Here is a 24,294-nt window from a genome sequence, read left to right on the forward strand (position 1 = left end):
TCTTCCAGCCTCTGTTTGGTAACATTGATATCAATGGGAGAAATTCAAGATGGCTTCACCGTGATAAAGGTCTATGTGACTCAGTTTGTTGCTTAAATTTGTCAGCTTTCACCTAACAACACCTCAACATCCCAAAATGTGACAATATACAATTGTTGCACGCTGTGATGGGGTCCTTGATGTTTTGTACACCCGAGGGGGGAAATGGCACGCGAGGCGGAGCCAAGGGTTCCACTTGCCACCGAGGGTGTACAAAACCCATGGACCCCAGTAACAGCGTGCAACAATTGTTTTGTTATACCTTTGCTTTGTTACAATTGTTATTCCTTTACTTAAAGTTCTGTTGTCATCTTCAAACATTATTGCGACGGAGTATTCATTGTTTTATAAGCAGACGAACAAGAAACAATTACTCACTGTTCCCTCGAACCAGCGGGTGTTTTTACACAGTGCTGGAAATCGACCAACGCTGGGGAACGATCAAGGTGATGTACACCGGTGTACACCACTTTTCATGTTACCCGACCCCCAAGACATATAACAAGCATTTTTGTTGCACGTCACGTGATTGGTTCTCGACCAATCAAACTTCACAGTTTGTTACCGAGGTATAACAAAGCTTAATGGTACAGTGCTAAACTTTGGTGAGGCAGGATAATACTGTCTGTAATACTGAAGAAGGTTTCATGCCTAAAATTGGCATACCTTAAAAGGTGGGTAAAGAATTAGTGTGAGAGTACATACTACAGTGTTCCTAAAAAGGCCAACACCAAAGGCACTTCATATAGAGGTGATCATATTCTTAAATGTCTTAGTTTTTAAATTCTTAAGGTCTACATAATTATTTCAAACCATAATGTATGGTTATTCTGGGCACTTGTGCACTATTCAGTGTTACTTTTTAAAATATTTTGCGACTAACATTATTTCACTTCCAATATTTATTAAGTTCCAATCAACATAAAAAATAACCTGTTGTGAGCACTGCTCTGAACACTTCTGTCAACACAAGGTGGTAGATTTATTTCTTGAGATCCAAAATTCACAGCTAGAAACCCAATGCCAAAACTAATGCTCAACTTTGTCCGTTGAACACAATACAAAATTTTGTTACACTAACACTAATTGATGTTTTGAATGCTGGAAACACGAGGCTTGTACGAATACTTCTTAGCATAAATTCTAACTAGTCCTTTTTTCTCCCCTGCTTAAATCTAAGCTAGCAATTATTTAAATCTGAAATGACATTTTAGACAAATGTTTACGTTTTTTTTTAATTTGGCAAATTTTCAGTACACACTGCTTGTATATGAAGCACCTACAAAAAATTGTTCAGAAATGCATTTGAAGAATGCTACTCGGCGTAATGCACAGAAAGTGGCTAAGCACAATATAATTATGCTTACCAAAATACGATTACCAGTGAAAATGATATGTCACATGAACTCTCTGTGACTGGTATCCTGATTCCTTTTGCTCATGATAAATGTGTTCAGCGACATTTACCTGAAGCAGCTTTATGAAACTGGAGGCAGCCATTTTGTTTATCACCACTTGTAGTTCTTATATATAACTCTATGAACCAGACTGAGGCTAGAAGCAGATATAGTCTGGCCCTTTTTTAGTACAATGAGAATCAGCATTCTTGTTTGCTGCTGTATACAGGAAACTTGACACAGATGATGGGCACAGTACTTTCGCTAGTGTTCAAATGATGTTTCAAATTGAGTCTAAATAGTAACTGATGAACTTTCAAAATTCTCTTGATGTATAACTTTGATCCTTTTTATTAGTTAAGTTTCTGGTATAAATATCTGACGGTGTTCGTGTTATGACCTCCCGTATATTTTACTAATTGAATTTACTGCCGAGTTTGAAATGCATATAACTACAATGCTAAATCTACAACCACGTAATCCACAGAGTGCTGTGCCAAAAGTCACGACCAAAACAGTAAATTTTGCTTTTTAAAAGTAACTTTGTTTTCTTTTTCACTCTCACTCTTGAACAGCAGCATCCTACCTTCATCCCCATTTTCAATAGCCAAACTCAGACCCCTAGTAGTACAGTCAGATGCTTTCCCACCCAGCCAGTCACATTGTGGATGACTGTTGGCGAGAAAGTATTGACCCCTCACACGCAGCGACTGTGCCACGCTAACCATTTTGTTGGTCAATAGTTTTGTACGTGTAAACGCAGCGTCTCCTAAAATGCGCACTTCACTTATTAATGCACAGTGACATTGATCACCAAAATGGCGCATTCAAGATTATTCTGATGATGATGTCAGGTGAATTGGGTCAAAACAAATGAAAGTGAACAACCAGATCTGGTTGCATCATCCTTTTTATTTGAACCCTCCAGCACCCTTCCCTTGGCCCGGGGTTCCACACATAATATAGTTTTGAGCCAATATGGCCGTAAGGTTTATTTGATAATCTAAGTGCATCCTTGATAGAGTTTTGTACATGTATGAATTCACTTTATACACACACTTTAAATCTCTAGACCACAGCTGAACCACATCCCGCCCTTGCAACATTCATGTTACTCGCCACAGTCCACGTATCCGTGTAGGGATCGTAGATTTCAACACCTCGGAGACGATTTGTTCCGTCGAACCCACCCATGACGTAGATCTTGTTGTCGAAGATTGCTACCGCTGGCCAGGCTCGGGCTGTTTGAAGGGAGCGTATGGAAGACCACTGATGTGTTTGTATATTGTACCTGGTGGAATAAAACAACATCATGGAATTATTTGTTTTGAGGCATTACAGGGTGAGGTATTAATGTATACTCAGTTTGTGGTAACACCATTTGTATCTACTTTGCTGTATCGATTTGTGCTTGGAGTGAGAACTTGTCTTGCTATCTATTTTACTGCAACGCAGTAGATTTTGGAATAAGGAAACACTTTTTTCATCAATGTATACACTACCATGATACAATAATTTTCTTTGTCGATTGTAACTTTCTGTCTTTGTAATTCTGTAACCTTGTAATCTTTTTAACTTTGGACTGTTCTTTCTTTGGCATTTTGTAACATGAAACCGTTGTAACTTTGTTACGTAACCTGAAACTTGGCAACATGTAATCGTTTAAACATTGAAACTCTCTGTCTTTGCAACTTTTGTAACTTTCTGACTTTTTATCTTCCTAACTTTATAACTTTTGTAACTTTCCATCTGTTTTTGTAACTTTTCTGCTCAACTGTTCCACTTATCAAAGCCACCTTTGACCTTCGACCTTCTATAACTCACCTCTCTGCTATATTAAAATACTGGTCCGTATGGCGCAGTCTGCCCCCAAAGGCATAGATGTAATGGTCCATAGCAACCAGTGCTAGACCGGATCGAGCCTTCTCCATCTCAGCTACAAACGTCCACTCCTCAGTCTCGGGGTCGAAGCATTCAACGCTTGCTCGGTCTGTGTGGTAACTTTTATCATATCCACCTGGTGTTAGGGGAGAATTTGTTGCGTGTTATTAAACCGATTTGGGGTTGAACAAAGAAAATTTGACTGGGGCTGGATTTGAACCAACGACCTCTGGAATAATGTGCTGGTGCTCTACCAACTGAGCTGTCTAGAAATAGGGTGCACTACAGCACTGTAAGGCACACTTTCATGTAAACCATTCAAAGGCGCCAATCTAGTCAAAATTAAGTTGAAGTATTTTTTTTAAATTGTTGGGAAAGCAAGCATGAGCAAGTGTGTTTCAAGCTTCTGCTGGAAGAGAGTGATGCTGTGCACTTGTCTGAGGAAGTGAATTCAAGAGTCTTGGTGCTATTTTGGAAAATGCTAAGCAGGTTTGAGGAACTTGAAGGGTATTGCTGATAGATCTCAAGCTTGGTCTAGTTGTACAGGGCGTCAACAGATTTTGTATTATTTAATTCATCTAACTATTCGGAATAACAAAAGTGGCTTCTTATACAGCGCACATATTATTTGTCACTCAGTGGCGCTCAAGGAGCTTTTACAAGCAGTATTTTCCTGCAAGGTGTGATGGGACTACGTTTGCATTATGATATCTACTCCTTTAACAAAGCACCATGTAATGGTTTACAAGGTGGCATGGCGCAATATGCTGCCAATCCAGCCAGGAACATCCGAAGGTTGAAGCAATAGTTTAGCATCTTGCCTAAGGAATCACTTTGTAAACATTTGAAGAAGAGAATAATGTTTCTACCTGCAACATAGACTTTGCCGTCACACACTGCTACACCACAACCAGATCTTTTCTGCTTCATACTGGGCATAAACTGCCACTTGTCATTGTTAAGGCTGTAACGCTCGACGATGTTATAACTACTTGTAGCATTCTCTCCTCCTGTACAATAAGATAATAGTGTAGGAAACCAATCATTTAGCATTGTAAATTACATGGTGTTTAGGCTGGTAACCAAGTGTTACAGTGATTAAGAAATGTTAAGTTAAAGGAACACGTTGCCTTGGAATGGACGAGTTGGTCTATAAAAAGCATTTTCAACCCTTTTTTTAATAAAATGATGGTTGGAAAGGTGTTTTAAAAGTAGAATACAATGATCCACACAAATTTGCCTGGAAATTGCGTAGCTTTCCATTTACTGTGCGAACTAACACGGACTCCCATAAATGGCCGACCGAGTTAGTGTACAAGGTAAATGGAAAAACAGTGCAATTTCGAGGCATGTTTGTGTGGATCTTTGTATTCTATTTTTTCAATATCTTTCTACCCATATGCATTTTATAACAAACGGTTGCAAACACTTTTCAAAGACCAACTCGACCGATCCAAGGCAACAAGTTCCTTCAAGTGAGCTTTTTCAATGAATTCAATTGAACTTAACTCAACTCCGATAACTCAACAATCATTCTATAATGCAAAATGTTCATACATTTATCTAAAGAGGTCAATATCAAAGATGTATAAAGAACTACAATGTACTAAAATAAGAATTATACGAAACACAATGAACAAAGCCACATTCAAAAGACCAAGTCTTGAGCTAAATGCCTTTATAGGACAAGAAACTGAACTTCTTAATAGAAGTTTAAATACAACAGAACGTACTGGACAGACAAGAAATGGAAACATAACAAACAAAGCTAACGCGACCTAACAAACTAGGACAATGGAACAAGAAGAGATAGCGTAACTAGAAACTATTCGATGGAACAAAGCTATTATGGAAAAGTAGCTTGCTCAAGGACAAAAGTGTCATGACCGGGACTTGAACCCACACTCAGAAACACCTACGGTTGAGTCCAATCCTCTTAACCGCTCTACCGCGTCACTCCTTATAAATCTGTCTCAATCTAAGCAATGTACATACCTAAGGCATACAAAAGTCCATGCAGACTTGCTAAGGCCATAAATGATCTAGGTACGTTTAGATTTGTTCGAGGGCTCCAGCGTTTTCGAAGTGGATCGTAGCATTCGACTTGACCGAGGTACATTGTTTGGTCGTCACGGCTCCCACTAAAGGCACATTCACCACCCACGGCGTACAGCATGCCGTTAACTGTCGCTGCTCCAACTGCCGTACGAGATATAGACATGCTTTCCTGTAAACAAAAAGTTTAAATACATCATTTACAAAAATATAATGAATGGATAAGAAAAAGTCAACTTGGTGTTGTAGAATCAATCTCAGTATTGACACAAGTCTCAAGAAACAATTTGTTGATGTCTCTCAGCAACGGCAATTTCAAGATCTCAGAGATAAGGTCTGGAGGTTTTAGAAAAAGAAAAGGGTGCTTTCTTTGAGGACCCCAAAAACTGGGGTTAACTCCTACTCTTTTGAGATAATTGATCAGGTTTCTTTTTTGTGCACTACCAATCATAGTACATGTGGATCAATGTCAAAGCAATAATGGTTAAGTATCTCACTCAAGGACACAAGCGCCACAACTGGGACTCGAAACCACACTCTGCTGATCAGAAACACCAGAGCTTGAGTCCAGTGTGCTTTACTGCTCGACCACAACACACCATTACCATCAAGGGAATGTAAAAACTTGGGATTACTAAAGCCTTTCAAGCTGCTCCAAAAATGTGTGAGCCTGAAGGCCGGTCCATACTCTCTGCATCTCCACTGCGTATGCAGCGCGTGGAGCCAAAGTGTGAGACGGAGCCCAAGCCGAGGTTTGAGAAAAGGCCCCTGAACTCACCTGCGGGACCCATCTATCCCTGGATGCGTCGTATCTCTCACAGCTACTCAACTGACAATCCACGCTATTCCTTCCTCCAACGACGTAAATACTCTGCGGTTGTGATCTACTACCTATCAGAGCTAACGCCTGATTATCGTTACGTATTCGCAGTGCGTTGGCTAACCTATCGCGACACTTTGAACATTGATTGATGAGTTCTGATTGGTGGACTCTCTTCAAGAGGTACTCCTTGTCCAGCAAGGCAAAGCGGATGTTCTGTAAGACATTGCAGCAGCAGCGGCTGCGATTCTGAAGGTCGTAGCTCAGCCACGAGATCGCTGCTTCGTAAACCTCCTCTTCCCCATCCACCTGAAGCTGATCACTCTTCAGGAGACTGACGACATCCTGCTCCGCCAGGAGAAAGAACTCTTCGGTACGGATCACCTCGCGGAAATGTTGATAGATGAAACGTCGAGACGTGTTTTCCAGATCGGAGCAGGAGTACATGTCAGCAAATGAGTGGATACCTGGAGGTCAAAGATTAAAAGGTCAATAGTTTGTTTGTTTAGATGATCTCCCTGTCAAACTCCCCTAAGGGGATATAAAAACCAGTCTGGAAACAGTTAATCTCTCTCATACAAACATTGGTTTCAACCTCTATTATTATGAATTGCACGAATTAATAAATTGTGATTCAGTAACTAGACGACAATACTTATTCAAGTCATTTTGAAATCAGCCGTTATTTTGGTAGGCATAGAACCCACAACCTTGTGATTGCAAATCTTGCAGTCTAACCACTTGGCTAGTTTTCATGACCCCTAAGATCACTTCAAAGGCTGTTATTGCTGTTAAGGTGTGGAAGTTTATTTCTTGTCTCTCAGGTTCTCTACAACAGTTGGATTTGGCAGTAACCTCTTCAGTGACCGTAAAGTCTTGAAAATGGCATTTGTAGGTCTGGGTTCCCCCTTAGTTCAGACCCAGACCCTTCCAGATGTTACAATTCAGGAGGTTTACAGACTCTATGTATCACCAGAAAGACAAAAGTAGAGGTTTGAACACAATGTGGACTTTAATGATTGCTTTACTTCCTTCAAGAAAATGTGAAGGCTCAACGAGAATTTGAGAGAATCCTAAAACCAGGAAAAAATGTTAAGAAATTAAATGTCTTGAAGTGTCGGTGGAGAACTTCAAAGGAAAGAACAGAATAGTTTCAAGAATCAAAGTGCACCGCACTTACCAAGGCAATTACTGGCATCAAGCTGAGACTGTAAGAACGTGCAGCACACGTTACGAAGACTGCCCATAGTTAGCATGCTGGCACCTGCTAACACGATCTGTACGTTCTCTACATTAATTTCAATGAGTCCTGTACCAAATACAAAGAAAAAGGAAGTGAAAAAAAACCTACACTAGTTTGAATTTATATCATATGCAGTTTTTTAAAGACAGTGGACACAGATGATTCGCCTAAACCAACAATTCAGATCAACATTTAGACCCTAATATTGGTACCATCCACGGACAGTCAGCCCTGGTTATAAAGAGGTTCTGTCTATTCAGAGTACATTCTGCAGTCCTGAATCCTATTTCTACTTTAATCTCGTTTCTACTTTGTGATTCTTTGCTCTCCTGTTGTAACGAGTATAACATCTATCCTATCGTTGCGGTACCCGCTGCCAAAACATAGGATTCGAACTGCCTCTAGCTACCGGGCAACCTCGGTAGTCCAGTTTGTAAGACACTGCTCTAGAACTGCAAGGGTCGTGGGTTCGAATCCCACCCGAGTACTATGCCTGTGATGTTTCTTTCACAGGACTCGGGGAAAGTACTACAGTACTAACAGTGGTTTATGGGAAAAACAAAATTTAATACGAGTATAATCCCCCAGTTGTAAAGAGGTTCTGCTTATAATCATAGCATAAAGAGTAGCCTACCGTACATTCTTAAGTCCCAAATCTCATTTTCTACTTTGTGTTTCTTTGTTTTGATGTCCTCTTTATACATGTATATAACAACATTCCTGTTAATAAAAAGGTAGTTTTGTTAATGGCCAATCTTAAATCAAGAAACCTTGTATGAATATCATAGCACATGTATCATGACAACATGCCATGAATTTTGTTTGTTAAGGGGCACAGCAATTTTCATCTGGTGAAAGTAATAATAATAATAATACATGTACATGTAGTATTAATAATACTATGTTCATAGACAGCACTTTATCATACCCCTAGGGGTATTTCAAAGTGCTCAGTATTTTGGCCTGCAAGGTATTTTGAGCTCGGTTTTGAAGTATGAGGCCTTTTCCTTTAAAGCACCATGTAATGGTTCAACAAGGTGCTGTGGCGCAATATGCTAGATGCAAACCAAACCAGGAACACCGGGGTGAACCCCCTTCTCTTTTCGATAAGTGCACTGGGCTCTTCTATGCGTTACACAACACACAGGACCAATGGCCTTATACGTCCCATCCGACCAGGGTCAAAGCATCATGGTGTCTTGCTTAAGGACACAGGTGTCATGACTCTCGAACCCACACTCTGCTTATCAGAAACGCCAGAGTTTGAATCTGGTGCTGTACTCTTAACCGCTAGGCAATAACACGTACACGTAAGGGGCACTTCTATTTAAGGACGATTTAAATTTGTATTGAAACTTTGCGAAGGGCATCACAGCAAAAGTACTGGGCACCAAGGCAATTGCTGTGGGTGCCGTGGGTTATTTCATGGCCGTCACAAGATATGGACAGGAATGATTGACTGTTAAAGGCAGAGGACACTATTGGTAATTATTCAAAATAATTATTAGCATGACTTTGTAACGAGTAATGGGGAGAGGTTGATAGTATAAAACGAGGTGAGAAACGGTTGTCTGAAGTGCCATAGTTTTCCAGAAAGAAGTAATTTTCCACGAATTTGATTTTGAGACCTCAAACTTAGAATTTGAGGTATCGAAATCAACCATCTAAACGCACACAACTTCATGTGACAAGGGTGTTTTTTCTTTAATTATTTTCTTGCAACTTCGACCGACCGATTGAGAACAAATTTTCACAGGTTTGTTAATTTATGTATGTTGAGATACACCAAATGAAAGACTGGTCTTTGACAATTACAAATAGTGTCCACTGTCTTTAAAACTCATGATTAAAGACAATGGCCAAAAGGAAAACAACAAAATTCTCTCGACAGCCTTCATCAGAATTACCCAGAAGGAAAACAAGTCTTCTCTTTGCCTGGGGCAGAAGTTCCTAATTAGATTTTTCGAAACTTTACATCGAATTGTCAATACTTTTATTTTGTAAAAAAAACTTCATAATCAGGATTCATAATGTTTTATAACAGGGTTCACAATGTTTTTATAAAAGTTATTGCTTTTATAATAGTGTATACCTGGGCCTACGTAATGTTTTTATAACAGCTTACAAAATAATTATAAAACAGTTACTTACTGTTTCTACACCACTGCTGTGCGTACATAATGTGTCATCTATAATATAGTGGTTTTATAAGAGTTTATTATGATATTTCTTTGTATTTTTGTAAGGCATATCTGTCTTTTTGATCCAATTAATTTCTTTTTTATTGGGATTGCTCTTTAAGAGAGTGATTTAGTTCGCATTTAAGAGCTGCCTAAGCACAAAAAGTAGCTAAGCATAACAAAAGTATGCTTACCAGAATAAGGTTAACAGCAAAACTACCATGTCACAAGTACTTTTTGTGAATGCTATCCTGCTCATTTTTTTTAATTCTATGTAATTGGGCACAAGCCAAAGATAATTCTCATTCCAACTTATCCAACATGTCCAAAACCACTTCAAGTTGTCTCAAGTTTGGTGGCTTTAAAAACTCCATAATAAAGCCAGTCACTTTGGGGAAGAGGGGGGGGGGAGGTAGTAGTGAGTTTAATTCACTGAGCTATTTAGGACAACTAATAATTGATTTGCCACTGTTTCAAGTTTGTTGGGAGTTCCTCCACAAGTTTTTTTTCCCCTGGAATTTCATTCTTGAGAGGCGAGTCCACAATTAATATTTCAAATGGCACATCCATTGGAAACTTCTGAAAGGGCACCAAGGCAAAGACAAGAGGCCATGACCTCTATGTAACTCCAGGCCTGAGATAATTCCCATCGCAATTTGTCCTCAAGTTTGGTGACTTTAAAAACTCCATAATCAAGCCAGTCACTTTGGGGTGGGGGGGGGGCTGGGGCAGGCAGTATTGATCAATCTGAATTGAAATCAGGGAGATGTTGAGTTAGCCTGAAGACCAAAATTGATTTGACACAGTTTCATGGTTTTTTTTTAAACTTAGACGAGTTCCTCTTTGGCACACATACATGTATAACGCGAATATGCAATTCGTCACACCTAGAATCGCCAATTTACAAAATTATCAGCTATTTTAATTTAACTTTCATCTGTTTTGTCATGTTGTTTCCAAGGCAACAGGTTCCTTTATAAGTATTTAAAAGTAGTAATTTCAACATCAAATGCAGTTCCCTTATTTTGTATTCTGTTTGATTTTGATGTGTATATGGTTTGCGGTAACACCAAATGTGTAATGGGTAGAGTTGGGTGGCATGGTTGGCTTGTGCATAAAGCGCTCGCTTCTCACCAAGGTGACCCCAGGGCCATATGTGAGTTGAGCTGTGCGTTGGTTCTCTGCTGTGCCACGAGGGTTTTCCAGACCATCTGGTTTTCCTCCCTCTGGAAAAATCAAACACTCTCGATCTTGGCTGTGCTCCGTGGTCATAATGGGTTGATTTGGCTGGCAGCCAAAGGCGCCCTTGCATACCATCGCAGGTGCGAGTAAGGATGACTATAGCCCCCAATTTTTTATTTTTGTGTGTGAACTCGTCTTGCTATTATGATACAACTATTCTACTGCCGCAGAGCTGAAAAATTGTCAGAATTCGGGAGACTTAGAACAGTTAAAAACTGTTGTGCTTATCTACCGTGACTACTACTTCTGCTTAGTGAACCGAGGAGGCCTCTTGTTAGTTCCGGGGAGTGATTTCTTAATTGGTCTCAATGATATGAATAGTTTGCTCTAGTCATCGTCAGGATTTCAATAGGATATTCGATTGGATGTATCAGTTGACTCTCATTATTATAACAAGGTCGCTGGGATTGGCCAAACTACCTTTTTAACAGGTATACTGTTATAAGAGGACAGCAAAACAAAAAGCAGAAATGAGATTTAGGCCTTCAGAATACAACTCTTTAAAGTCAGTGGACACTATTCTCAAAATAATTATCAGCATAAAACCTGACTTGGTAACGAGTAATGGGGAGCTGTTGATAGTATAAAACATTGTGAGAAACGGCTCCCTCTGAAGTAACATAGTTTTTGAGAAAGAAGTAGTTTTCCACGAATTTGATTTCGAGACCTAAGATTTAGAATTCAACCATCTAAAAGCACTTCGTGTATCACAACTTCTATATAAAATAATAAAACTGTGAAAATTTAGGCTCAATCGGTCATCGGAGTCGGGAGAAAATAACGGGAAAACCCAGCCTTGTTTGTGCACGTTTCGCCATGTCATGACATGAGTTTATAATAAATCTGTAATTCTCTATATATCGAGAATTGATATTGTTTTAATGTTTTCTCAAAAAGTATTTAAAGCTTTTCATGGAGTAGTATTTTAAGAGAAGTCTTTCACCATTACCATCTGTAAACCCTGTAAGTTATTTGTAAATCTGTGAACTTTTAATTTTGTTATCTGTACCGAAAGTGTCCAATGGCTTTAAGCAGAAACCTCTTTAAACAGCAGACTCTTTATATAATGAGAGTTGGCTGTATACATTTTAGATTCCCCAGATTATTAGAAAGCTTACTTGTGTACATAATGAGAGACTTCAGAATGCAGTGTAACTGGTAACCTCTTTACAGTTCTCTTTACAAAGATAGTTGACTGTAAAAATTTCAAACACTTTGTAAGCATGATTTTGTTATTATTTTAGAATGAAACAACTAACACACAGGTAGCACATGTTTCGAACTCGTGAGTGAAAAATCAGAAAGTTTCCCTATTGTGTAAAAGATAAACACCAAGTAGAAATCATTTCGAAGACCCTATTTCAATTCAGCATGCTTTGGCCAAACATCCACAAATTTAGGTCAAGAATTCCCCAGTTTAAAGAAAACAGAGGAGAACCCTGAAGGGGCACCAAGGCCCAGGCCTGGGCAACAGAGGCCATGGACACTAGGACACTATAAGGTTTGGGTAAATTTGTCTGTATTAACATACCCAAACTAAACAGTGAATCGAACAGTTAAAGGAACACGTTGCCTTGGATCGGACAAGTTGGTCTATAAAAAGTGTCTTACCTGTGTACATAAATGTTAAGATGATTTCCATGGCAACCGGATCCACTCCGTGAATCTCAATGTGATTCTTGGCCGTTTCTTTCATCCCGTTGGTGAACATCGCTCGTAGATACGGTGAACACCCCGCCAGAACGACCTTATGCGCGTGGAAAATCTGATCCTCCAGGCACAAGACGATATCGCACAGGTCTTGTTTTTGCCGTAGTTCATTCATGACGCTGAAGGCACTGTGCGTGTGCAAAGTGATCGTATAGGTACGGGAGTGGATCATTTTAAGATGCATGTAGGCTGGGCGCTGAACACAGCTTGCTCGTTGACCAATCTTCAAATTTATATTTCTCCGGCAAAGGTAGAGTTCTGACAGTTTGTTTTGAAACAATGCGACAACCTTTTGGGTGCGATACAAAATTATAGAGAATCCATTGGCATGATTGACTAATCTTCAAATTTATATTTTTCTTCAACAAGGGTAGAGTTTTGATAGTTGGGTTTGAAACAATGCCACAACCTTTTGGGTGCGATATAAATTATAAAGAATCCATTACCATGGTAACAGCTTTCAAAGTATGAGCCTGCTCTTTATCTGCAGGCTTCCGATGTGGTTTATTTTTATCAACAAATTAATGTTTTCGCCTGAATGCTACTGGGGGTGGGGGTGATGATGCATCAATCACTGCATTGTTAACAGCCAACGTTTATTAGCCTTGAATGAAGAAAACAAAGCTTATCTTTGGCAGAATGGAATACAAAGGTTTCTCTGATTGACGTTTTCTTCAAGCGATTCTTTTCCCCCTGAGACTCGTGTTTTAGATTGATGCGTACAAATCAACTAAACCCACTGAAATCTCGCACTAGAACAAATGATTCTTTTTTCCACAGAGACTTGTGTTTTAGATTGATGCATAAAAATTAACTAAAACCCACTGAAATCTTGTGTTAGAACAAACGATTCTTTTTTCCACAGAGACTTGTGATTTAGATTGATGCGTAGGAATCAACTAAAACCCTCTGAAACCTCTCACTGGAAATTCTAAAGGTTGGCGAGTTCACTCTGTTGGAATAGACTGAATGGCATTTAGCGAGTATCAGACGAGCCTTGGTTTGGCGATAATTTCTCTACCCCTAGCCTAACCTTAACAAGACGTGCATGACAAAGGCACATGTATTTTCCTCATCACTGTGCACCATACATGAATATTCATAACATGACATCATCATAATGACACCTTTTTACGCATTTAAAGGCAACAGGGGATTTTTGATTACTCAACACGTAGATGACGATCCCTTCATCTCAAACGAATAGTTGGCGATGGTGACAATTGCTTATAACATCTCTTGTGTCGGGTCGTACACTGTGTGACTAACTATATTACATTTTCTCTCAACTGCGATGTGAATTTTTCCCCGTTAATGACTGTGGAAATGCATGATTCATGGTGAATTTAGCGTAGAATTCACAGCTATTGATGTGGAGTCTAGTAGAGGGGATGCTCAGCTCATTACACATTCACCATACAGTCGGCGTGTCATTCGTCCATGGCCGTGCTGGAAATATAAATGATCAAAATAGACCATAAAAAGTTAAATTTTGTAGCAGTTGAGAAAATATTATTGTATACATCTCTTGATGAATGATAAACTGTAGTGGATGTAAAAATATTGAATTCAAGTTTAGTTTGAATGGACCCCGAGGCCACAATGACCCCATTAACCAACAATGGCCACAATTAAAATGGGCCTCTCCGGACATTTAAAATAGTTAACGTTAACAAAATTCAATTTAGAAAAAAATCTTCTTTACAATTGTTGTGACCCGTCCACTTATCCCAAATTACTGAATGGCTTCTTAATATAATCTATACACTATAACAAAACAGTACCTCAAATGATGCAGTTATTTTAGGTCAAAGGTCTCCATCATCAGTAGTTTTAATTGTCATTTCCTGGCTTAAACAAACAATTTGTAGTTTAATCAGGACTTAAATTAAAGGTCTTGACCAGCTGGGTATTTTGTTCTCTTTTTGTTTGTTATAATAAAAACAAATTTAAAAATAACTGAATCTAAAACTTCAGTAATTTCTTACGACCCACCCAACACCCACATAAAAACCAAAACAATTAGTAAGGGGATGGCTTTTTGGGGCATCCTTTGATAGTCCTGTCATTTATTTTTCTTCTTCATGGTTTATACTAAATTATTGTTTTCTTGAAATATTCCTCTGTCATTGCAAATAAATTCAAACCAAATCAAATCAATGAATATCCATGAAACGATGCGAGTTACACAAAAGAGAAAATGAGAAACTTAATTTCTTAGAGTTGCTTAAGCAGAAAACAGTGCTTAAGAAGCTTCTGCTCAACAAAAATAAGCAAGAATACCAGTTACAGATAGTACACATGACAGTACCATATGGCTGGTAACCTTATTCTGGTAAGCAAGGTTCTGTTGTGCTTAGCCATTTCTTGTACGTAAGCAGCTTTAGGAGTTCGTGCCCTGGAAAATCATTCGAGAATGAACAGAGAAAATTTAATCACGACGTTCATGCAGTATAAACAATTTGTTAATTCCCAAACAGCAATATTAGTTTTATATTGCCAATTTCCTGCAGCCTGGCCCTACTTCATGTACTTTACCACAAAATAATTGGTAATTGTCAGAGACCAGTATTCTCACTTGGTGTATCCCAACATGCATAAATTAACAAATCTGTGAAAAATTTGACTCTAATTGTTCATCAAAGTTGCAAGAGAAAAACAAAAGAAAAACACACTTGTTGCACAATTAATTTGAGTGCTTTCAGATGCATTGGGGGCCTAATAAAAGGCTTCAGGCCTGAAGTCTTTTTATATTTGAGTGAGAAGTTACTCTTTCTCAAAAACTATGCCACTTTAATAAAAGGAGCCATTTCTCACAATGTTTTATACTATGAACAGCTCTCCATTGCTCATTACCAAGTGAGTTTTTATGCTAATAGTTATTTTGAGTCATTACAAATAGTGTCCAGCCGTTGATTTCACCCAAGTAATCTCGTGACTTAGGACAAGTCCAAGCCTTAAACTGTAACATGTAAACCTTAAGATTAATCATAAGTTAGGCCTGTAGTTACTCGTCCGAACTTGAGATAGGATTAATCCTAGCGTTTTGTGAAATTGGCTGCAGTGCCTTTAATCGTTAAAATCAATTCCTGTTATTACTGTGTACTCTGTTTAAGTTGGTCAACAGTGCTGTCATAATATTAGAATCTTGTTGCCTGTAGGATGTTTGTTCTATGTAGGACCCTCTGTACATCACTCCCAGATCACTTTCATAGTGGTTGTAGGCTCTTCCTTTTCTAAACACGATATTTAATTATAACAAGTTCGCAGACAGTGGGGGAGTTGTTTGTAGTAGGTTGTTTGTGAAGTACTCTGTAAACAGGTTTTAAAATTTATCTGGGGGTTGTTTTGAGTGAAATCTGAGATATATATTTATGGACTCTGGAACGGGAGGTTTTTTAAATCTTTGGAATTTAGGATTATTGTTGAATTAGGTCGGTCAAAATGAAAAGATTTTTAATGTTGTTGTAATGTCATATTTTCTTCTATCTTAAATTTGTTTTCCTAGTAATTTTTACTCACAGACCCTTGAAACTCAACCATTTGGCTGAATTTATCTCACCGTGATTAAAAAAATAACCAAAACAAATAATAAAAGAAGAGAGTAAAAAATATATAGAAAATAATTAACAAAATTAATTAATGAATTAATAACAAATTAAAGGAAAAAAAGTAAACTAAAAATCTAAACGAAGTAATAAACAATAAATGAGTAAATTTATTTAATAAGAGTTAACACAACTCACTAAAGAGAAACAAATACATAAAAAATTACCAACAAGATAAAATCCACAGAATTAGTTGGCCTATTGCTCATGTAGCCTTTCTCGGGCATCTGATCATTCTAGGCAAGATTTTTTTTTCTGTTATTATTTTCGTGTAACTTCGTTGACCAATTGAGCCAAAATCTTCATAGGTTTGTTATTTTATCCATGTATGTTTGGATACACAAAAGTGAGAATACTGGTCTTTGACAATTACCAAAAGTACACCCTATACCTTTAAATTGGAGAGGTGTGATGTACACATTAAAATTGTAGTTCAAAACGCCCTTTTAAAATTTGCATAAATTTACTATTAGGCCTACTAATAATTTTGAGTATTGAATTTATAGCATACATCTTTAAAATGGACAGCGCAACACATCCCCAAAAGACAATGCATTATACATTGCACGTCCATATGACGTTAGCGTGCACATAGTTTATGCAACACACATGTGTTCAACAGTGCCATTATGTACGGAAAAAATTTAGCTCTAGAATCGTTGCAGGCATATTGAAGAGAGGAGGTTCATTTTGTATGTCAGTGATTGCTGTGCTGTGCTTGCGTCAGGTTAACATAGCATTGTGTGCTTTCAGATGCCTAAGGACTGTCATTGTCAAAGCCTTTCTTAGATTCAAATCTAGTGGTGTATTAAATTACCTCTTTCTTTAAAACTACATTACAGTACTTCAAGGGGGTCTTTTCTAATGTTTTAGAAATATTTTAATACCCTGCACCCCATTGGCATGGTATAAGATTGCTGCCAGAGCTCTATTAACTGAGCTATCTAGCCCAACATATGTTAGCGTTATCCCTATTTTGTCAATATTTTGTTTAGGGGTGCCAGTCAGAGGCCAAATTCAACCTTCAACCAAATTCAACTGCGGTATATAAATAACCATGGATCACACCTAGCTCTATGATAATTTTATCCAAGTCTACGCACATGTGTACCATGGAGCTATACAGAAAGGACTCTGTGGTAACACATTCAATGAATAATTCATAACCAGCCGACAAAGTGACTACATTTTGTGTGATTGAAACCAATGTGAAGACTGACTTGTTACTTTCTGCTTTAAAAGTTTTTGTTCCCCTTCATGTATTTTAAATGTATTCTACAAACCAATCAATCATTTATAACTGTTTCTGCCAATGTTCGAAGTGCTGTAAAACAATGATGTTTCAGTAGACTAACCTAGAACAGACGTTGTCAATCATAATACATAGATCATGTTGTCAATAAAAACACAGCTCAAATTTCAGGGCAATTTTGCCCCCCCAAATGTCAACAACTTTCTGCCACTGTGTTACAATGCGTTTAACTGGTTTTTGTTTAAAAAGCATCATGTATAAGATTGATCTCATAGGTCTATTTCTAGGGGTATTTTATTCATTAGAATTGAACTTAGGTATTTTATCAGACTCAAATCAACATTTTAACACAGTTTGTGTTTGTTTGAGATGTTACTCATCAGTATTGGCGTGTCGTGGCCAAGCAGATAAGAGCACTGGACTTAAGCTCAACTGTGTTTCTAAACAGAAGAGTGTGGGTTCAAATTAAAGACACTGGACACATTGGTACTTGTCAAAGATCAGTCTTCTCACTTGGTCAACATATAATGCATAAAATAACAAACATGTGAAAATTTGACTTGATTGGTCGTCGGAGTTGCGAGATAACTATGAAAGAAAAAAACACCCTTGTCACACGAAGTTGTGTGCTTTCAGAAGCTTGATTCAAATTCTAAACTTCAGGTCTCAAAATCAAATTCGTGGAAAATTACTTCTTTCTCGAAAACTACATTACTTCAGAGGGAGCCGTTTCTCACAATGTTTTATACTATCAACCTCTCCCTATTACTCGTTACCAAATGAGGTTTTATGATGATAATTATTTTGAGTAAGTGTGTACACTGCCTTTAAAGAAAGTCACTTTTCAACCAGTATTGCTTCATTACTGTTGCATTGTACACAATTATTCAATTGAAATACTCAAGAACCACGGACCTGTTCAGTCTCGAGTTCACTGGCCCGACACTACATACTGGGCCTCAGGCCTAGAGTCCAGTGTAAATTTCAAGCCCTGGTAAAAGTCAAGGTTAGAATATTGTGCATGAGATGACACCTTAACATGTAACTCATTTAAACAACTTTTATTGGGTAATGTCAATTTTATGTCTGTGAGCATTTGTCTTTTTAATGGTTTTGGCGGATATGCTTTTATTATTATTAGATACTGTTTATTACAAACTTTAACAAACATGTACAAAACAACTTGTAACAAACAAAACCAGAAAGCACAGTGAATTACATGAATACATGCACCTCAATTGCCCCTGGTCTTGGCACTGGTGCCCCCTCCAAAGTTTCCCATTATACTCAGTACAATTTTCCAATGGAAGTGCCCTTTGCAAAATAAAAATGACCTTTCCCTTTCAAACATGAAATTCCACACCATGCAAAGCTTCAAACACCATTTATGAAACTCCAAGCCTGAAGTGACAACGTGTATTGTACCAGCATTTATAAGTTGTTTTAGTTATTAAAATTAATGCAGATGAAATTATAAATGCAGGTTGTTTGGTTTGGACAAGTATCATAATTATGTTCAAAGTGCCTTTGTGGCTGTTTCTTGCTTGTTGGGTTCACCAGTGCTAAACTGAACCACACAGCAGATCATACTAAATAATGCAAATTATGCATTTAACTTGTTTAAAACTCTTTTATATTTTAACAAAATACAAAGTGGAAGTTTTAGAGTCCAATCATACTTGTTTATGTACCAATCATACTTTGTTATTGTTCATCTGTTTCTGTTGGTCTAGGTACGCCTACCACAAGCTTTCGCTTTTCTGGTAATGCCCCCATTTCCAATTCTCGTCATTGCTGTTCTTCGTTATTGTTATTTTGACCTGTTGGAATGGAAATAATTGTCTTGAAATGAAAAAATGAATTCATTTCGCCTTTATTGGTATTTTATACTTCATACTCAACAGAACTGAAAGACATTCGTGGGAATCAAAGTCATTTGAAAATAATTTATTTCAATTTTTACACAGTGAAGTGTTGTTACTCAATTGAAAAACACAAGCTAGCAGGACTTGTCAAGTCACAGGCTTTCCTGGACCCCACACTCAATATTACTGGCCTCAGGCCTGCGATCCAGTGTAAAGTTCAAGCCATGTTGACGATGTGTGGTGCATAGAAACGCGAGCATGTTCGTAAACAAATAACTTGATTGGCTAAAATTGTCCTGGTTTTTTTTTTCAGATAGGGGGGGCCTACATTTCTTACTTTAATCCTTTGCTCATTGCTCTTCTTTTTGCAAATGTTTAAATGTTTTCTTTTTTTATGCCTCTGACCAGTATTGTAGCCACGGTTGGCGGTGCTGATGGGCGAGCCTGCCCAGGACTCTGAGCAAAAAACAATGTGCCGCCCATCACAGATTTCAAATATTGTCCTCTTTGCATTGATCTGAGACACAGCTAATGATAAGGAGTATCAAATGTCACAGAGAAAGAAGTCAAAAGGTGATTCTACTTAATTGCATGGCGCCATAACATAAACAGTTTGGAAACCTTGCCCCACTTCAACAATAATGGCCCATAATTAAACACAAATAATTTTGTTGATCTCCTTGCCCTTGGTAGACTTCCAAAAAAAATTGATTTATTGCCCATCACTAAAACTGGTCTAGCTACAACCATCAACACTGCCTCTGACCCTTGCTCTTGTCTGGTTTGGATCAATAGCGAAGGCCATCTGCCCTACCAGTATTATTTTTTGATATTACCATTTATTACCATATAGCTGGTGATGAAACCAAGGATGAATAATGAGAGAACTTACACCCGTTTCAGACAGGCGCTCCAGAGTCCCACCGAACCAAATTCTGAATAAAGTACATGAAAAGTTTGGGGTCTGAAACAGTAAGGAGTGACTGGACACACTAGAAATTGAAAGATCGACTGTTGTGACTAGTCAATGGGAGACTTTCTGGGACGATAGAGGGCAGCAGACTTACCGGGTAAATCCATTGTTCTCAGAATTATGCGCATGTTCAGAACTACGTAAACAATTGAAATTTACCCGGTATGTCTGCTGCCGCCTAGCGTTGGAAAGTCTCCTATTAGAGTCGCTCCCAATCTATTTATTTCGGCGCGACTCTGGTACATGCATACGTCTGACACTGAAATGGGTGTGAATCACTGTAGCTTGCAAGCCTGAGGAAACTTGTAAACAATGATCTGCTAGTGAACTAGAAACATCAGAACGATTCTTTTACATGCACTACCAATCCTAGCACACAGGACCAGTACAGCTTAATGTCCCATCAGAGGACAAAACGGTCATGTTATTGACAGTCCAATGGGAGACTTTCCAACGCTAGGTGGCAGCAGACATACCGGGTAAATTTCCATTGTTTACGTAGTTCTGAACATGCGCAAAATTCTGAGAACAATGGATTTACCCGGTAAGTCTGCTGCCCTCTATCGTCCCAGAAAGTCTCCCATTGGAAAGAACCCATTATTAGAAATATGTTGTACCTGACATAACAAATATCTACAATCGAAATGAGTCTTTGTTTGTTCCACTCTATGCGCCACATGATGCATTGTGTGTGATGTTCAAGTTTGTAGGCCCAGTACTCTTTTCAAGGTCAACTTGAAACATTATGTAAATACTCTCTATTTATAGTAGCCATGGTTTGCCAGTGAGAAATGTCTTTATCACCCAGGCCTGGTTTAAATTTTAACATATTTTTCTACTGTGGAGCCGAGCAATAGGCCTAAACTATCGTTTCAATCAAGACTATTCAGGCATCTATAGGCCAACTGTATGACAAGTTTTGATAACAAAAATTTCTTTTCAGTTACATCCATAGTACTAATTCATGTTACAAAAAAACAAAAGTTGAGAAAAAGCTGGTCAGCATTTCAATTGTCAGATCTGATATTTTTAGTCTTTTGAATTTATTTGAGTAGGCCTATTACTTTAAACACTTACTTATAGCTTGGTCACATTAAAATAATTCAAATGAAACGGGTTCTCACCAGGTTGGTCCAAAACTTTGGGGCATTCTGGACCTAAATTGTTTATGCTTGGCCGGAACACGCTAATAAATTGAAAGTTGATTAGTTGAAACGTGGTGTTTGAAATGTTTGCCATTTGGTGTTTATATCGGTTTGAAAAGCTCATTGCTATCTGGAACATTCCATATGGATGGTTTTTTTCTCTTGATGTTTTTTGTTGAATATATAAAATAAAATAAAAACCTTTTTTTTCTCACTTATCTGCCAAAATATAAGCTTTGACACACAAATCAAGCATATTGGCCCAATACACTTAGCTTAGTGCATATGGGGAGGACCCGCTATTTTGTTCTCATTTTGATGAAACCACTGGTCCAGCACCCCTGAACAACAAGGCCCTAAAGTTGTGTGAATTTTCCCCTACATTCAAGCCTTGTTCATAATGTAAACATGTGGTGACATGAATGACAATGTCTAGGCTATTCTTTGCATACTAATGAGCTTCTGGGTTTTGCTACAAAGGGCAATCCTGCCAATCAGGTGGCTGCATTCTTGACAACAATTCTTTCATTATAAACTACTTGATGAGCTACTTACAAAAAGCTGGAACCCAAACAAGCTTTATGATCTTAAGAAGGGTTAAGGCCAAACAAAAAAACATGTTTCTTTTTAAGAGGCCACCTCTTTTTCCCCCTCTTTTTCATAAAAAAGGACACATTTTATCAATCTCATACGAAATTTGTTGAATTTTCTTTTAAAAGCCAAGGGCCACTTTTGTTTTTTTTTGTAAATGTGTCGGGCGGCCATTTAAAAAAAAAAAAAAAAAACCCTCCTCCTTCCTTTTTTCACAAAGGCAGGAAGGTAAACATGTTTTTTTTTAAATTATATATTTGGCCTTTTAAAAGTACTTTAAAAAAAAAGACAGTCAGTGAACTGAACCTGCCATATGCACAGTGTCAAGTGACTTGTGAACAAACACATTGCATGGGGGATACTTCCGTTCAGAATAAAAATAGTGTGTTCAAGTATGGGAACAGTGGGGGGGGGGGGGACACCTCTGTCCATGCTCTTATTATTCTGATCAGGTGATGGAACCAAGGATACCTCATAAGTGAACTTAATCCCTGTAGCTCGCAAGCCTCGTTAAAACCTGTAAACAAGTGTGCTTGCTACAATGCATGTCGTGAACCACAACCAGAAACACCAATGTTTTATAATAATGATCAAAAAGTTTCCATTTTGGCGCAAACTTTACATGTATACATGTGGAATACCAATATTTCTGCTGTTTCCTGCTTGGCAGAAAAAAGCATGATACCAGCCCCAAATAGTACACTCCACAAAATAGTTAGTAGTTTGGCTGGTAACCTTATTCTGGTTAGCAAAATCTTGTTGTGCTTGGAAGCAACTTTTTCTACTTTTAAGCAGATTGGGCCCTGGTGTTGGCCTTGGTGCCCTCTCAAAAATGTCCCATACTAAGACTTGAGCAGATTTTCAGTTTCTTATGGAAGTGCCTTTAGCAAAATGAAAAAATGGCCTCACCCTATTAAAAAGTATTAGTATTTAAAGATGAAATTCTAGGCCTGCACTTTAAAAAGGTTGTTTGGACTTGAATCAGGTTTTAGGTCAAAAAGACAGTAAGATACCAATTAGTCGGCAATGCAGAACTTTAATGTTTGTATTTTCATATAATTTTTTTAATGGAACTTGTATTGTAATTTGCACCAAGGTGCTTAGGGATAAGGCTAGGCTAACTAGGGTGATACGTGTGTAAACCAGGCAGTGATTGGTGGACCACCTACTCGCACTCGTCCCAGTTCATCATGGATTATATCATGGGAGTCCACACAGTCCCACCCAGTAGTACTAGTAGCCTAAGTACTAGTACTAACCCCAATGAAGTTATTTGAATTGGTTGTTAAAAGGGATGTCTCAGTCACTTTGTACCTTTGCCACTTTTAGGTCACTTCGTATCTTCAGGTCACTTCAGACTTTACAATTACATCACATCAACAACTCGAAAAAAATAAATTAGTGTGATTTTTTTCGATAAGACGATAGGATGCTTCGACTGTAATAAAATTGAAATTCATAATCTATACCCTACAAAAAAGGCCACATACATGGACAATAAGGTTTATCGCGATTCACAACCGCAATGCATTGTGGGTAGGCAGATGGGGCAGTTTGCTATGCGGTGTATGTTGTCATGCACGGCTCGCGCACGCACCGCCTATATCTTTGAGTGGGTTCAATAGCGCCCTCTTTTGATATATTGCTATTTGCGATAAACCTTAGTCCTTACCCATGGGCATAAATAATACATGTAATTGTAATTGAAATAGTGGGAACTGTATGTCACTGAACGTAGAGTCTAACAAACTAAAGCATGTAAAGAGCAGGGCTCAAACTATGATTCAAACTTATGTAACGACACACACCGAAAACATGCTCATTATGTATTCAGAAAAAGATGATGCATTGCTCTGTTGTTGGACATGATAAATTGAAACAACAGTGATTGAATTGAAACACAGTCAGACTGAGACATGACCAGCTGCATTGACAGTCAACACCTGGACATCGTTTAATCTACTTAGATCTCATATTTTACAGAAACTTCTACACTTAAAACATGACAGCCACACAATCACATTCTTACCTCTGTGTTTCAACCCCGATCCTGCAGGAATAAGTCAACAAAACGCGTAGAAAGGCAACGTTTTTCAAGTAGTCCACACCCGGTTCCAAATCTGACATCTGTTGACAACACAATGAACAGCGCCACCTACTGACTGTTTATTGCCCTGATAATTATCCACAGTTGGACAGATTCGGAATGACCAACTTTTGCCCTTTTAGGAATTTGTATGGCATCCGTTTTATGCTCGTACAATAGGTATAATCAACGAGGGAAGGGTACCAT

General features: G+C 38.2%; 1 protein-coding gene across 2 annotated transcripts; it reads right to left on the bottom strand.

The window, feature by feature from the left end:
* LOC117300673 (kelch-like protein 17) lies at window positions 1-24,120 on the bottom strand. 2 transcript variants are annotated; one of them, XM_033784383.1, is made up of 9 exons: window positions 24,031-24,120; window positions 13,735-14,016; window positions 12,469-12,856; window positions 7,373-7,501; window positions 6,151-6,659; window positions 5,313-5,544; window positions 4,187-4,327; window positions 3,261-3,453; window positions 1-2,727 (listed from the first exon to the last, which is right to left on the bottom strand). In XM_033784383.1, the coding sequence occupies exons 3-9, from the start codon at window positions 12,749-12,751 to the stop codon at window positions 2,505-2,507; spliced, it is 1,710 nt and encodes a 569-aa protein (XP_033640274.1). In that variant the 5' UTR covers window positions 12,752-12,856; window positions 13,735-14,016; window positions 24,031-24,120; the 3' UTR covers window positions 1-2,504. The 2 variants fall into 2 exon arrangements, with proteins under 2 accessions (XP_033640274.1, XP_033640275.1); XM_033784384.1 differs by lacking the exons at window positions 13,735-14,016; window positions 24,031-24,120 and having other exon boundaries at window positions 12,469-12,906.
* Between the last annotated feature and the right edge of the window lie 174 nt (window positions 24,121-24,294).

The sequence above is a fragment of the Asterias rubens genome, chromosome 16 (assembly GCF_902459465.1).
Source record: "Asterias rubens chromosome 16, eAstRub1.3, whole genome shotgun sequence".
In the NCBI taxonomy this organism is placed as follows: domain Eukaryota; kingdom Metazoa; phylum Echinodermata; class Asteroidea; order Forcipulatida; family Asteriidae; genus Asterias; species Asterias rubens.